Source organism: Rattus norvegicus, chromosome 5 (genome assembly GCF_036323735.1).
Source record: "Rattus norvegicus strain BN/NHsdMcwi chromosome 5, GRCr8, whole genome shotgun sequence".
NCBI lineage: Eukaryota > Metazoa > Chordata > Mammalia > Rodentia > Muridae > Rattus > Rattus norvegicus.
The window spans coordinates 149406749-149424114 of NC_086023.1; the positions used below are offsets into that span (position 1 = coordinate 149406749).

General features: G+C 44.2%; 1 protein-coding gene across 47 annotated transcripts in view; it reads right to left on the reverse strand.

Annotated features, from left to right (window-relative positions):
• The window catches only part of Epb41 (erythrocyte membrane protein band 4.1), a 154099-nt gene that overhangs the window by 12669 nt on the left and 124064 nt on the right, over window positions 1-17366 (reverse strand). For 29 of the 47 annotated variants that reach the window (XM_063287563.1, XM_063287567.1, XM_063287562.1 and 26 more), the window contains one exon: window positions 622-750. The exons of 4 other annotated variants lie outside the window; for them this stretch is intronic. In XM_063287563.1, coding sequence (XP_063143633.1) covers window positions 622-750 — 129 coding nt within the window. Of the gene's footprint in view, window positions 1-621; window positions 751-1914; window positions 2374-17366 lie in introns of all 47 variants that reach the window. 14 more of the 47 variants (XM_063287555.1, XM_063287546.1, XM_063287551.1 and 11 more) reach the window with 2 other exon arrangements.

The window sequence follows — 17366 nt, forward strand, 5'->3', positions numbered from 1 at the left end:
TAATTTTCCCAAATGACTTGCATGGACAGACACAAGTGGACAGATTAGTGGTAATGGCATTTGCTCTTTGGTACTGGGGTCTCACACATATTAAGTATAATGTTATTCCACTGACATTTGGCATTGATTTACTTTTTAAGATAAATTATTTTGAGGCAGGGTCTCATGCAGTCCAGGCTGGCTTCAAACTCACGAGGTAACTGAGAATGACCCTGAACTCCTGTCCATCTGCTTCTACAGCCAAAGTGCTGGCATTACAGGTGTGCATGAGCACACCCGGTTTTTATTTTCTTAACTGTTTGTATGTGTGTGCACACACACAGGTGCACAGGTCAGAGGATAACCAACAGGTATCAGTCCTCAGGTGCTTTTCCTCTTTTGTTTGAAACATGGCCTTTCCCGGACACATGGTCAGATTAGTGGGCCTGCAAGCTTCCATCTAAAGAACCCAAAGCCAGGTCTTCGTACTTGTGAGGCAAGTGCTTCACCAACTGAACCGGCCCAAACCAGCCAGTTTTATGTGGTTAGCGGACTGACCCCGGGTCTTCGTGCATGCTAAATGAGTACGCTTATCAGCTGAGCTGGCCAGTCTTTGTTGGGAAGCAGCAGACAGTGTCTTACCTGGGCAGCTTCATAGGTGATGGTCTTGGTCTCCGTGTGGACAATCGGGACATCTTTGGTTGGGATTTCACTTTTCACAGCATTGGCAGTATCTGAGATGGTGACAGTTTGAGTCTTCACCAGGGGAGGCTGTAGGCAGTAAAGAAACAGAGTGGGCCAAACCTTCTTGGAGGCCGTGGAGAGCTGAACCTTCTGACCCTGATCTGATCAAAGCATTAGCTTGCATCAAGCAAACGCTGGAGTCGTTCTCCAAAGGACACGATTCCCAAACGGCCCTGTCAAGGTGCCACATTTGAGAAGGGCACAGGAAGAGGTATTGCTGCAGCCACTTTCATAAGCTTAATGGAAATTAGAACACCAGACAGTTTATGACCGGCGATATAAAACACTTCAGACCATCCTTCGGAATTTGAGTATAAAATTATTTGCCAAATCGAAATCACTTTTATTCGTCCTTGTGACTGGACATTATAATTAAGAAAACCAGGCACATTTCCCACTAAGTACAAACGTACAGGGAGCAGCAGAAGCCCCGGGACACATTCCCTTGGAATTCATTAGCTTCTTTCAAATCAATGTCAGATGTTCGTTATGGATTCCCCGAGAAGAAACAGTATTTGGAAAACCAGAAAGGAAAAAAAAAAAATCAGTTTTCCCACCACCTGGTGATTAATTTCAGAATTCCGAAAGAATGAACATTAGTGGAACGGCCCAGGCCTTTCTGCTTATCTGTTCACCTTTCCAGGATATCAATCACCCTAAAACTACCACTGGATCGTGATAAGGTCAAGCAGCCATTCACCGTAGTGCAGAAGTTAGTGATCGCGGGAACCCCTATGAGGAGGCGGTGGAAGTGGTGGGCTGTTCAACAGAGAGGTCTAACTTTTCATCTGAGAATCATAATGTCAGTGAGGAGTACTGGAAACTCAATCCTCAAGCACAGTCTTGGGATTCTGAAGGCTCCTCCCGACAGGAGTCTCTGTAATTCACCTCTCACCATGGCTCCGTCTTGAGAGTGGAGAGGAACCGCCTTACACCAGCTGCTCCTCGGTAAATAGCTGGAGTTTATTTTTAAGAGTTTGGTTAAGTCCTTATAAGAGAAAACGTGACTAGTCAGAGTTAACTCCTCCGAGTTTCTTTACGCCATCAAAGGCTTCACTTTTAACGGTGACACTGAAAACAGCAGAGACTACACCCTTTACCACCACTGCCACCTCACCTCCTCCACAGACCAGATTGCAGGCCCGCAACCGGAGAGTGTCATTAGACCTGCATTGTCAAATCGGTTACTACCTGGAAACTTCGAGTGAGGATGGGGAACTGGTTACCCACAGGAGAGTCCAGAAAAGATCCGCTCTGGGTCTCAGGGGTCTCTGCTGGTGCACCCGGCTCTTCGCTACTGTCTGCCTTTTCCCCACCGAGGTGCAGCTGACGGGAAGCTGGAGTTACTGGGAAACTTAACGCACTGGCCTGTTCCTCCACTCCTAAGCATTCCCCACGTGGGCCTGTTGGCCTCTCTTCAGCACCAAGATGGCCACCTGCCCCCTGCTCCTTCTCTTCTGTCTCCTTGGCCTCCTTGCTGTTTTTGGAGAGGGACCCAGAACCAAAGCTCTGTGGAGACTCCGGCGGGGTGGTCATCAGGCTCTCACTAGGAACTACTGACTGCTTGGGGCACTCCCGTTCAGAGGCAGGGTAGGCGGACGGCCCTTGAGTCACGGAAGCCACCTCCTCTGTGCGAATGCCATTTACACTCTACAAATGAACGACACACACAGAGCAAGATCAGGGGCAAGTGGAGGAACCGGGAATCAGCGAGGATGTTCAGGCAGCTCGAACATGTTGATGTCGTCACCACCAAGACTCCTAAGCCCCAAAGATGGTCAAAAGAACAACTGTTCACACGCAAGTCAGGAGCCTAGGCAGTTCACACTTGGTTTGGAGCCATTTCTGGACCACTGTCGATAGGAGACCGATTTACCCTGGAAACACAGCACCTGCGCTCATACCTAAAGGAGCTGTGCTGTCGCCCCTTCTCACTGGCTCGGTTATGCAAGGGACAGAGTTCCTGACGAGTTCTCACGTCTCCACACCGTCTATGTCATATTGGTCCCTAAGAGGAATCTAGGACTTAGACTTCTGTCAGCAGGGAGACAGGACCCGAGTCCAGGTTGCATAGATGGCTTCAGACCTGATCCTGATGTTGGGCCTGATGCCAGGGGAAGGGAAATGAGCAGCGGCTGGCACGTCTCTTCACAGGACCCGCCCAACATGCCAACAGAGGGAGGAAAGCCCAGGAAACAGTTTCCTCCCGACTACATGCCTCTGCTCATGGGGCCTGGGATGAATATGTATACATGTATACATGCATGCACACATATACATACATACATACATATTTAGCTTTACTATATCATTTTAAAAATTTGTAGCTCTGAAGCAGGTCATCATGAGAAGTTAAGCATGCACATACATAAACATAAACTTAAAATTCACCACACGTTTGTTTCACTCTTAGCTTGGTTTTCTGGCAATCTTCGGCATCATTGACTCTGGCTGTTATGAGGAGATGCTCCCTTGTATGGGAGTAAAGACCACTCAGGTCTCGGATCTCAGAAGGGACATTTTACTGCTTTACTCGCTATGTGGGAAAGGGGTTCTTTTTAGGAAGGTGTTCCTGGGGGAAATACACCACTTGCACCAGCTGACACGTTTCAGTGTCAATCAACCAGTCAGTCGCCTACCTACCTGCCTACCACCTGTCTATATACTTAAACACCACCGTGCTTCCCCTGTGAACCAGCCCATTGTGTGGTGACCATAAAGTAATGCCCTCTTAAGACCCCGAACTCTGGATCCACCTAACTCCTGAGCCATCTTCAAACAGACAACTTAAGAGCACCTGGAACAGGTCCGTGCTGAATCAGACAAGGACATCTTGTAAGTGTTACACAGGGTACGCAAGAGAACTGAGGGGCTGGGAATCTAGTTCTCCATAGATCTGACACATAGAATAATTGTCTAAATGGCCTATGAGTTTCCTCATTATTTAAAATGTGACTAGCACTTAGCTGGGATCTTAGGATCAAGTATAATAACATCTATGAAAACACTTTTCAATCCTAAGGCCCCAACCCCCTTCACATAATCCAGCCAATCGGCAGGGCAGCCATGATGTGCTAGGCTTAGAGGGCACAAAAACTGGTTTGTGACTGCTCTGAACATACTGAACTGCTCTCTAGCACCCGTATCCCACAAACTTTTGGATTTTTTTTTTCTTCTCTAAAGAGTTGACCAGAAATAGCTCACAAATGGGCCTTCTCACGATGTGCACCCACCCCAACTCTGGGAAATACCAAGTCCATTCACACGCAGAGGAGTAGCAAAACTTCTCTACATAATTTTCTTACAACTGGAAGGCTGGCTGATTGTGACAACCAAACAATGGTCAACTTGGTTGGAGTTTGCTCTTTTTTTTTTTTTTTTTTAAACCCTCCCACAACATGCCTGCCAGGCCAGCTTTGTGTCAGTCTGCAGAAATGATGTGATAGACTGCCATCAGAAGTTATCTGTTAACCAAACATTGTTTAGGCTAGAACCTCTTTTTGATTTTTTTTTTTTTGTTGTTGTTATTTTGTTTTATATGCCCCTGGGCTGATGGTTCTTTCTTCCTACTCGGAGGTCCTGGGGACTAAACTGAGGTCATTAGGCTTGGCAGCATTAAACGAATTGATTTTCCTCCCCCTAAAGCAAATATAGGAAAGACCAAAGGTTTGAGCTGCAGTGAGAGTAATGCCAACTTAATAAGTACTCAGAGTACCTTGCATGCGTTCACTGTCATAAATACAGGGAAGACTGGCAGCCGTTGGCTCAGTCAGTCCTCTGCTTCGCTCTAAGGCCAAGTCAACCTCTCTGGTTGGTGCCATTGTCTGATCTCGAGGGCAATACGGACAACTGTTTACTGGACATCCCCTGTCTCCCTTAGAAGGACTGTAACATGCTCCAAATCCACCTTCCCGTGTTGCTGCCCAGATTCTCTGCTGGTAAACGGTAGCGCTGTCTGTCTAGTGTGCCAGGTCTGAGTCTGTATCCGTGCTCGCTCTCTCTCTTTTTTTTTTTTTTTTCCTTTTCGGAGCTGGGGACTGAACCCAGGGCCTTGCCCTTGCTAGGCAAGTGCTCTACCGCTGAGCTAAATCCCCAACCCCGATCCGTGCTCTCTTTATGCGTTTGTGGACAGGTGTGTGGATGTGCACAAAAAAATCTGTACATGTCTTAGCCTATGCTTTATTAGCCTAAGTTTTGATTGTCTCTCCCTAGAGTGTTACCTTGGGTAACCTTTCACCTATTAGGCATCCTCCAGTTGGAGGAACTGCTGGAACAACTGGATTGTTTTAAAGGTTTTCACTGGCATGAAGTGTGCTAATTACTGGCCAGTGAGCAAACGCAGGGATCCTCCTGTCTCCGTCACTCTAGCTGAAGTGCAGTGACTGTCCAAAGGACCCCATAAAAAGAGCTATTTTAGTGGCTGACATTACATTTTTAAACGTAAGACACATGAAAAGACAGAGGATAAGACTGGCCAGGGGATATAAAGTCTCATGACAAGAGAAACCCATAACATGGCAGCTAATGTCCGTGAAGAATCCTAACTGACAATGCCGTTGCCTTTGGCCACAGAATTATATAATACTGCACAACTGCATGATACCAAATTAGCCTAGAAACTATGAAGGGATCTTGCCAGAAATATGACTTGACATATGGCTGTGTCTAAACCATCCAGAGCGAAAGGCAAAATTGAGGCTTTATGTGACTCTAAGGTGTCGGCTGGTTTAGCTGCTGCTTATCTGGACTGTTAGGAGACTCAAGGAAGAAGCAGGCTACCATAACAGACCAGATACCTGTAAGGCAGTGTGCAATATGTTGGCTTCAAGCACATGAGAAGGACCAGGCATGGTGGTACAGACCTTTAATCCCACACTTGGCAGAGCTCAGTGAGTCCAGCCAGCCTGGTCTACAGAGTGAGTTCCAGGCTATCCAGGACTACACAATGAAAACACCCCCACACACACCCCCATTCTCATTCTCTCCCTCTCTCTCTCTCTCCCTCCCTCCTTACCTCCCTCTCTCTCTGTCCTTCTCTCTCTTTCTCTCTCATATATATTTATGTATTTATGTATATGTAATCTATATGTATATAATATGAATTAAAAGAAAGTCTACTAGAAAATATTAGAAAATATTTAGTTGAACAGGAAAATCATTTGAAGGCTCAATCTCATTTAAAAAGATAATAGGTCCTGAGATAGATGCAAGAGGTCAGGAGTTCAAAGCCATCCTTGGTTATATATTAAGTTTGAGGTCCTGGAATACATGAGCTCTTGTCTCAAAAGTACAGCTTCCCCCAAACCCCCCCCCAAAAGTTTATGGCTAAGTATGAGAATTCAATTCAATATATTTTATGGAAGAAAACAGAAGGCTTTCTACATGTCCAATGGGATTGTATCTCCAAAATTTCAAAGTGTGTGTGTGTGTGTGCACACGTGCACACACATGTGTGTTACTAAGTTATGACTCACCCCTTCTTTGATTTGTGGGTCTCAGGTATCACTGAGAGCTTGCTGTGTTAGGTATCTGCTGATACCCATTAAATCTGATCTAGCCTTTTCTCTCAGGTTACTTTGGAAAGACACACATTTGAAGAGACTGTGGAAACAGCCACAACCTGAAAGTTGACTTAGACCACAGTAAAAACACATTCTGAAAAACCTTTCTGAGACTATTCTACTTAAGCAGAAGGCAGTCACCTAAGTTTTCCCAAAGAATCGTGATAATTTCTTCCATGTTTTTCTTTCGCTTGTTCTCTTCTTGGTGAGGGTCAGTGCTGCCTTTGAGCTGCCAGGCAGTGAGAGGAAACCAGCAACCAGCCTCAGAGGAAAGGGAGAAATGCACCTAGCATTGTCTATCTTATCTCTTTATAAAGTGAAATGAGGTGCAGAGAAGAGAAACAGACAAAGAACAGAGCAGTACTTGGGACCTGTCAGGACGCCTCAGGCCTCTACCTTGAGCCTCCACCTCAGGCTGCCACCAGCTGCTAAAATGAGGGAAGGAGGAAAGATGCTCACTTCGAAGATAGACCTCCTCTTGATAATGTGCCATTTCTAGTCTTCAAACACTTAAAAAGGGTCATGAGTTCAAGACCAGCCTGGGCTACTTAGTTTGATGCCCCCTAACATGCTAAGCTTTTCTCAAAACAAGGGAGGAAGGAAAGGGGAGTGATCCGGTCCCAGTTAACTTAAGAACCTGTGCACATGCAGGAGAGAAGGGGTCCCACCAGCTGTCCTCTAACAAGTGTGCGGCCACACCTCCAACACAACAATGATAATAATAATTTTAACCATCAGTGCTGCTGGATAGTTAATATAGAAAAGTAACTGCTAAAATTGTCATGTCTCATCTTGTTTAATGGCAGGGATACTCTTAGGAATATAAGCTACAAATCTGACTATATCTGACTTCAATCCCTTTCACATTTTTCCATTAGAAATTTGCCTCTGGAATAGTGAAGACATCCAACAGAAATCATCACTTGCCTGTCAAAGCCACATCAATGACTGAGGCTGTAGGTCAGTGGGAGAGCATTTGCCTAGCAGGCACAAAAACCCAGGGTTTGATCTCCAGTATTGGAGGAAACCGAATAGTAAAAGCCCAAAGTCATAATAGCCATTAGAAATATATTAATGAGGGGTTGGGGATTTAGCTCAGCAGTAGAGCGCTTGCCTAGCGAGCACAAGGCCCTGGGTTCGGTCCCCAGCTCCGAAAAAAAGAAAAAAAAAAGAAATATATTAATGATCAGTGCCCCCCCCCCATTCATCTAAATAACTCTGCTTAGTGATACACACTGAAGACACACACTAGTATGCTTTATATCTAGATTTTGATGGGAGAAGTGTTTCGGATTGAGCCCAGGGCATCCGCTGCACTCTTAGCCCCCACTGATATTTGGCAAAGTGGCATGGAGCAGACCAGTGCAGATGTCTGGTCCCTGAATGGTGCAGGAGCTTCCTGAGCATCTGAAGTGCAGCAAGATTATGGGTTTAACGGAGGACGCTCATCTTTTCACCCTTGGTCTAGGTCTCGGGCATTCTTCAGCAGGGAGCATGCGTGTGTGTGTGTGCGTGTGTGTGTGTGTTTGTGTGTGCGCGCGCGCGTGCGCGTGTGTGTGTGTGTGTCTGCATGTGCACGCTCTCAAGTCTATATGATGCTGGTTATTAAACCAAATGTTTCACCACTGAGCTACTATTCTGGCCGTTATTCTTGGTGTACTTTATAGAATATCACCAGTTAAGAATCTTGAAAAAACCGTGATAGAAAAATTGACTATACACTATGCACATACTCAGTAAACATTCTCGAACCAAGAGAGAAACCTTGGATGGGGTATTTTGAGTGTGTGCCTGTGCTGATTCCCCTATATGCCCACTTATTTATGTGGGTAAATTACTTGAGGGTTCAAGCCCAGGTTCTCACGCTTAGAGGCAGACACTTCACCCCCTGAGCCATCTCCCCAGCTCAATTTTATTTATCTATTTTAAAAAGATTTGTTTGTTTGTTTAATGTATGAGTGCGTCTGTCTGCATGTACACCTGCAGGCCAGAAGAGGGCATCGGATCCCATTACAGACGGTTGTGAGCCACCATGTGGTTGCTGGGTATTGAACTCAGGACCTCTGGAAGAGCAGCCAGTGCCCTTAAGTACTGAGCCATCTTCTCTCCAGCCCCACATCCAGTTTTTTATGTGGGCTCTGGGTATCCAAACTTAAGTTCCATGACTGCACAGCAAGGACTTCACCACCAAGCCATCTCCCCAGCCCTAAGTGTAATAAGAAAGGGGCATGGCCGAGGTGACCCTAGGATTGGGGGCACAAGGCTCACACAGACACAATACCTCCACAAGCGCATCCCCCTTGCTTTGCAAGCCCAGTAGGAAATGCACAGCACTGTAAAGGCCCACAGAGCCAGCAGGGATCGCAGTTATCTTGCTAAGCACAGAAAGAAGACACCAGCAGAAGGGTTCACCTCCTGGTCCTTAAGTAAGGTAAACGATAAATATCACAGTTACATGTATTATCAACACTGCAGTATTCCAAGATGGTCTGCAACATGCAAGGGAAAAAACCGTCAACTCCAATCCTGATAGCATCAGTTAACTGCCAGTGCTCGGTCTCTATGTTCTTCTCTTTAAAAGAAAAAAAAAAAAAAAAAAGACACAAAGTTTCATGTCTTAGGAAAGAATGTTTTAACTGCCCCAGGAAAAGGCTTGAAAATCCAACACATATCACTATACATTACATGATAGATATTTATAATCTCTTCTCTCTTTTGAGAAACTGTTAAGTATCAGTGTTTTCCTCGATTGTAAAATAACCAGTAGGAACATCAACCTGGTAATTAACAAAACAACATTTACTCTCAAAATCGCTTTTAAATGGGCACTTGCAATAAAAGATAAATCAGATGTGGGAACGGCTTTCTTGGTACAAGCCATGTATAAACAGCACATAAAGATGACAAGGCAGCCGGCGGTAGCCCATTCTTCAGCCAAAAAAGGAAACAAATGAAGAAATAACCAAAATTACTGAAAAGAAAACACCCCTGGCCGCCAATCCCCGAAGCCTGTGAACAACAGCTCCCACTGCTTCAAAACTCAGGCTTCCGAAGGCAGCAGCAGTGGGGATAAACTAACAACACTCGCCTGGAAGGAGGAGCTACAACCCCTCGTCTTCACACTGTGCACTTGGACATCATCATTTCTTCTGTGGTCACACGCCCATCTTTTCTAGTTTGGATGCTGGAAGTAACGCTGGTTCTCACTAGAGTGCCCGTGAGACTCAGTCCTGTTCAAGGGCCACGGACGGCTGTTTCCTGGTATACAGAGCTTCTATCTGGGTAAAAGAGTGGATTTGGGCAGACATTTCGCCATACTGCTATGGACTTCTTTTCCAATGAAGGCAGTGAAGCTGGCCAATCCCAGTAATTCTTTAAATGGCCTTGACTCCTTTTTAAGTGCTGGAGATTAAACCCAGCACCTCGCACATCCTAGGCATGGCTCTGAGCTAACCTCCGCCTCCCCAAATGTAGTCGTTATGGTTTTCTGAACTGTCCTGTTATTAGATTATCCCCGAATAGGTGACTATGAAAGCGAACAGCTTCGAGACCCATGCCCAACGCAAAATTTTAACTATTAGCTAATAGAAAAATTTTGCCTTCGCACTGCACTCACCCTCGAAGACTCCACAGATCAAAGGAGCTTCTCACACCTGAGCAGATCTGCAGAAGTCAGAGGGCTTAGGCCAGTGTTTAAGGTTATGCTGAACACGGCTGTGAGAACAGAAAACTTTGGTGGTCAGTTCTGCTTCATTACACGGCGAAGGGTCAGGAAGAGCAATGGAGGAGAGGAGGAGTCACAAACCAGCACAAAAATTCCAGTCATTTGTGACAGAACATTAAATTTGTTAGCAAAACTTCACAGAAACCTCCTTTCCAAAACTTGTTAAAGCCCCCTAACCTCTCTCTTTTAAGAGACAGGGACACACATGGGCCTTGACCTCGTCATGTAGACAAAGCTGACCTTAGATTCCTGAGTCTCCTGCCTCCGCCTCCCAAGTGCTGGATTACCATTGTGTACCACCCACTCCCAGCTTCATTCGAGTCTTAATAAACACTTAAAACTTATACCCTACTTGATGTCTAGGAAACAGACCATGACTCCACAGAACTAGATGCAATACAAAATTATTTTTAGATTCCCAGCGATCTGTATCTCCTCTCCACGAAAGAAAACCCCACCGTAATGAAATGGCTTTCTGTGCTAACATTTTTCAACAAACTTGAGTGTGGCTTAGAGAGACAACAGCATTTTTCTATCACTTAGACAGAACTACAAGTATATGCCTTGATCTGGTAAACAGACCACTTCAAAGTGCGGAATGTCTGGTGGTTTAAGCCATCAACAGAAAAATACGGTAAAACCTGGAGCTGTAGTGTGAGGGTACTCAGGTAGAGTAAGTAACAATCCTCTTATCTCCCACAAGACAGGAATAAGCTCTCTTCACACCCACGTACTCACACCCACACATTCACACCCACGTACTCACACCCACACATTCCACTCTCCCATCTGATCAGAATGGCAATAATGGATGGTTAATAACTACTAATTTATTCAGTGCTCTTAAAAAAAAAACCCACAAAGGGCAAGTTAGCAGAATAAAAGTGACAATTACACGTTACTGTGACTGGTTAAATTGGTTAGAAACCAATATTTTTAAAACTTGACACAAATAAGTCAAACAAACACAAAGCTGATTTAAAACAATATTTTGAGAAACGAACACACGCGAACGCACCGCCTCTGTGTCAGGACTAAGCAATTACTGGGTGCAGACGGTATTTTCCAGGTAGGCATCTTAAGCCAATCCGCTGAAGTACAGGTTCCCCCCTCCCCTCTCCCATCTCTTTTGGATCTGTCTGTGTCCAGTATCACCAGCTCTAACTTCCTTAACAATTACTAGCAACCAGAAGCTGATTTGCACTGAGAGCTAGTCACCATAAATCTACATAATAACAAAGCAATTAATGTAAAAAAAATCAAAGAAATGTCCCCAAAGAGGGATTCTGTAGCGGGTTTCTACAGGCTTAAAACCATGCTGAACTGCTAATGGATAAACAATTTAAGTAAGTTTGACAGCCAAAGGATTCTGGACAGGAGATTGAAAGGAAAAGGGGCTTAGGGCTTAGTAAGAAACAATCCTGGGGCTGGAGAGATGGCTCAGAGGTTAAGAGCACCGACTGCTCTTCCAGAGGTCCTGAGTTCAAACCCCAGCAACCACATGGTGGCTCACAATCATCTGTAATAAGATCTGGTGTTTCTGAAAACGGATAGCTAGAGTGTAGTTATATATAAGTTTTAATAAAAAAAGAAAAAAGACAGAAACACTCCTAACCAGCAATAACTAAGGTTAAAAAAGGGGCAAAGCCAGTCTAAAAAGAACAGTATTTTCTGCTAACTTACTAAGACAACTGCCCCCGATGGATTCTGATCCAGGGACTTCTCAAAGAAGTCTTTCATTTTGACAAGAATAAATTAGAAAAGCAAATGAGTCCCTTAAATGCTTAATCTTAAATTTATGCAACTGAAACACAGACATGCACTAAGTGCTCCGTGGAAAATCACTCCACTTAGAAAGGGGTTATTTTTAATTATGAACGTGTGTGTAGGAGTGGTCTGCGCACACGCATGCAGGTGCTTGCAGAGGCCCGAGGCATTGCATCCCCTGGGGCTGGAGGTACAGGCAGGTCTGAGCCATTTAGCAAGCGCACTGGAACGGAGCTGGGAACTGAACTCAGGTCCTCTGAAGAGCAGCAAGCCCTCTAAAGCGCCAAGTCATCTCTCCTGCTCCCACGTTTTAAAACATGCTTATTACATACTTTAAAGATCTGGCTAAAGGGCTGGAGAGATGGCTCAGCGGTTAAGAGCACTGACTGCTCTTCCAGAGGTCCTGAGTTCAATTCCCAGCAACCACATGGTGGCTCACAACCATCTGTAATGGGATCTGATGCCCTCTTCTGGTGTATCTGAAGACAGCGACAGTGAACTCATATATAATAAATAAAATAAATCTTTAAAAAAAAAAAGATCTGGTTAAAGAGAAGGTATTTAGGGATTACTACTTATTTATTCTGTATGAGAAAATCGAAGACAGACCCTTTAAATCCAAACAAAGAGAATAGACAGTAGTCAGCGAGTTCTACTAAGACCCCAGTCCACGCAGAGAAGGGGGTAAAGACAAGGGCACCGTGTCGTCCTGGGACTTCATGTTCCAGTGAAGAGCCACCTGATGCCAATTTCCATAAACAAAACAGTACCAAAGCCAGAAAAAAAAGTAACCAATCAGCTTTCTAGTCTGTGAGGGAAATCCGAGAACTAGTCCCCACAGGCCAAATTCCAGTCTATGTTTTTGTATGGCCATGAGCTAAGAATAGATGATTTTTAAATGGGTAGGGAAAAGTATTTAGTGTCATAAAAATTGTACAAAAATCAAATTTTGTGTCCAGTAATTCTGACTGAGATGCAGTCACGCTGAGCTTCCTCTCATTTCTTGCTGTGGCTGAGCTGAGCAGTTGTGAGAGGCTCACCTCACAGTGCCACTCCTCAGAGAAGCTGTGCCAGCCACCCAGCCACCTAACGCACAAAACTCTCGAAGGTTTGATAGGTTTTGGTTTTATAGTGTATAAAACAACAGAAAAACGTATCAGATTGATGTCAGCGATGTATTTCAGATAAACAGACATTCTGTCAATGACATCATACTCCAAGACGAACTTAAACATATGAACATGTATGCCAGTCTTTTTTTTTTTTTTTTTTTTTTTTGGTTCTTTTTTTCCGGAGCTGGGGACCGAACCCAGGGCCTTGCACTTCCTAGGTAAGTGCTCTACCACTGAGCTAAATCCCCAGCCCATGCCAGTCTTAATAATATATTCTGGAGTGAAAATAGTTGATCAATAGCTATGATGAACGAAAACCAAACCAAATTCCAAGATGTTAACAAGAGAGACCAGCATTTACCATAGTGGCGTCCAACCTGAGGTCCTTTAAGTAAAGCAGGGACTGCAGACAATTAACAAGAAAAGCTGCTCTGCACAAGGGTTTCGTAGCTGCTTGCACTTACGGATGAGGCATATAGTGATCAAATGTATCTCAGTACAAGAGAGTTCATGTCAAAGCTAGAGCTTATCCGTTCCCATCCGTTATTAGTAACTGAGTTCACACATTGATTATTTGTTATATACAAGGCAAGGGCGTACCTGGGAACCACGTGATGGACGGCAAACAAAGCCTCGCCGTGGATACAGACAGCAGTCCTCAAAGGCTAAGAACTAAGATCAACTCCACGAGAGAGAGAGAGAGCTGCCTATAATTTAACAAGTTTCATGAAGAGGTCAGAGGTTTTGTTCTCTTTCCTTTTTGAAATGCGGTCTTCAGAGTGTAATCTAGTCTGGCTTCAACTGGCTCTCCTGCCTCAGTCTCCTCTGATTTCATTCCGATTCCCCTCGTCAGCATTCCCAGTTCTGCACAACCACACCCAACTCAATACAATCCCTGCACTCAAGACCGACAGGCGAAGCAATAGAGAAGCACCCGGCTTTGTAGAAGAGTGAATTACACAAACGCTCGGCTGCCCAGACAACACGATCATCTCTCTTGGGAGGTACTGAAGCACAAGCTGCCATGCCAGCTCCTACATCTCTAAATGACATTGTACCAGAGTGAAAGATTTAAGATCTTGTCAGACTCGAGCATCAGGGGTGCTATTCCTGCATCCTTGCAATGTGCAGGAAGTAACCACGTTCCCCTCTCCTACCCTGCACCTCCTCCCAGTTCTCCTCATGCTGGGGATCAAACCAGGGCCTCATGCATACTAAACACACTCTCCATAACTGAGCTATAACCCTTTTCTTGAAGACAGCAGGGAATGAAACGAGAAGTCAACTGCTTCTGTCGATTTAGGGACCAGGAAGGATAGCTGGGATTTTATTTTTCCTTCTTTTTAATCTTAGGCTTATCTACTGATTATCCCAAAGAGGATTGTAACCATGGTAAAGGAAGAATACTATAAACCACCAAGTCACGAAAAATGAGGAAAAATGTTCCAACAAGCTCAAAATTTCATTTTTAGCCTGTATTTCTGACCTGTGAAAATAATGAACACTGGTGATAGGAATTTTATTTACCAAATAAAATCCCCTAAATTTAACCCTGACGGTCATAGCCACTGCTGACCTGTCCTAGCCTAACTCCAGAGGCTTCCTAACCACAAGAGCAGACCTTCATAACCATCCAGCTGCCTTTTCCCAGCCCAGCACCAGTGGGCTTCTCAATCTGCTCCAGTACAAGGGGATCCTAAGGCAGGAGAGGTGACAGCAGGAGTTGTCTCTGGTTCTGGTGTCAAGGCCACAAAGAGCAGGGAGTACGTACTAGGTGTAATGAGAAGGGGAGGTTCCCATGTAGAGTTGTGAGGGTCAGGACTTCATCATCTGTATGAAGCTTAAAGGGGAAGGAGGGCGGCTCTGCAGAGTTCCTCCAGGAAGCAACAGTGAGACAGAAGTTCATCTTGTTTTCCTCTTTCTAAGTAATCACCACTGGGTGAAGTGTAGGCAAACATTTTTACTGGTGATAACCCCTAAAAGTAACTGAGCCTCAATGATATAGAGTACCTCGTGGGTTTACCATAGAAACCACCACGGAAGTGGCTAAGGAAGCCCCCGGGTTCTCCAATGACAGCAGGACAGACAGTTCCAGAGGTGATTCTAATCTACTCTTGGTCAGCAGTCAGTCCCCCCTCCTTAAGTTCTCACTAACTATGTAAACAAAGGTGTAAAACCTGCAAACGGAATCTACTTCATACTACGAATGCTAGCAATAAGCAAACAGCTAAAAAAAAAAAAATTCTAAAATATAGAAGCTGGGCTTATTCCCAAGTACGCTCTGCTCAAAGAACACTGTCTGAATTCATTAGGAGCTGAATACACTTGGAAAAGCATTTTTAACTTTACTAGTTTTAAGTGCTTTGTCAAATATCAGCCAGGAGCAGACAGATCTAAACAGGGCTGTTTGCTCACTTCAAGAAGAATCTCAAGAGGTTCATGTGTCTGCTTTTTAAAAAGAGTCTCTCTTCCTAGCTCTTCAGGGGCCGAGGGCTGAACACCATCGCTTCCTAAAACAGGGTGCAGAGTCGTTCTCATGAGGTAGGTTTGTCCGTAAGGAACTAGGTGGAAATACGGGCACCAGATAGTTAAGACCTCCTCAATTCAAACTGGAAATGATTGGCAGGAAAACAAGGCAAAAACTCCAACACTTGACACAGGTATCCTTAGACCAAACTACTTCTGGACCTGCCATCGAGAAGCTGGTCCAGGGTAAAGTGGAACGCCCGTGGTGCTAAGAATGGGGTGAAATAGGGGAGAGAAGAGATGCTGTCTGTGGCCTCTTGTGTTGGCGCCATTAATGGGAGCTCACACAGGGCAGGACAGCTATGTTTGTCTTCCGATAACTATGACATTTATCTTTTGAGCCCACGTTCATCAGCTTTGTTCAATACAAGGACTTGGCATCCACCTATGGTCAGCTTTACTGATAGGAAGTGACTTCTTTGTTAGCAAAGATCTCTGAAGGTCCTTGCTACACTTCAGAACGCTGAACAGTTACCATTGGCTCACGCTAAACTTTTAATGGATTTGAAATAATTCCAATATAAAAGGAAACAAAATTCAGGGTGATGTTTACAGTAGTTAATAAAAAGTTGTGTACAACGATGAAAACTGGAACTGTAGGAAATATAATCTGAAAGTTACAAAAGTACTGATAAAATTTTGAGATTAATTTTTAATTCCTAAAAAAAAACTTACAAGAACATAATCAATGCTAGTTGCAGTTGTTACTCCATTAAGGAAATCTTACATCTGTTTCACAGATAAAGAGGCGTCCTCACGCCTGCCACGGTCTACATTGCAAAGCAGCTCTTCAGTACCTCAGAGGGCTTTGCCATCCCTTTCCTTACGAGTGGAGCAGTAAATATGCCTACTTAAAAAATGTTTGTTATAAATAGACATAACTTGTTACACAAACCATACATATCCACATTTTCTTTTAAATCTAGCCTGGCCCTTGCTTTTTTTTTTTTTTTTTCCAGTTTTTTCCCTAAGTCCAATGATGGTGGAGTACACTGTAGCAGTTTTCAGTAAATATCAGACAATCCTATCTGTCAAGACAACAGATCAATACTACCGAGCTCTGAAGAACAACAACAAAATTCTTGGTTTTACCTTTTTTTTTTTTTTTTTTACTCTCTCTCCCCGTCCCCCTCTTCAAAGGCAAAAACCATCTTTAGAAATTTCAGTGAGCAAAAAGCACTAAGAAATAATATAAAAGATAGAGTCTCAACGCGATGACTCTACGAACTCAGAGTCTAGACGAGTGTTTGAGACGTAAACAAGTGATCCAGATGGATGCTTTCAGGTGCGTCGGGAAGCAAGCGACATCATGCAAGGTTAATATAGTTAAGGTGAGAAACCACCGGTTTAGCATCCGAATGGTGCTCTGAGGAGGGCGTGCTCACCTCTACATCAGGAAAGCCTCATAATCCACATGCAAACTGGACACACGTCACAGTGAAAGCTTAGATTCAAGGCAGCTGATTAGAAACAATAGATTATAACACAAGTGGGAGAACAGGTTTGAAGTACAAGGAAACAAAGTATCATTTAAGCTTATTATAACAGTTAAATATTGCTTCTAGCAATAATTACTTATGCCACAAGGAAATAACAATATTTCAATTTAGAGAAAAGTGTGTTTACATAACAGATCTCGAGTTAATCTGTACTCTAGGACTTTTAAAGGTAGGTAGTCTGAAATTTTCCACCCTGGCTAGAGGCCAAGGGACACCAGCACCATTTTCCTAAACTACATCAACTCTCTGTGCATTAAAAGACAGCATTTAACCTCTGCATGACTCTTCTACACACCAGGCAGAATAAAACTGCCTGTTCCATTCCGGTCATAAACACTAACAAAAAGGCCACAGGTGTCAAAGCCCCTTCAAGAAAAGGCCTTTGCATGTACTGATTAGACACTCTAAGAAAAGGAGTGGTTATGGATTTTTGGATTAAAACTTTGATTTTAAG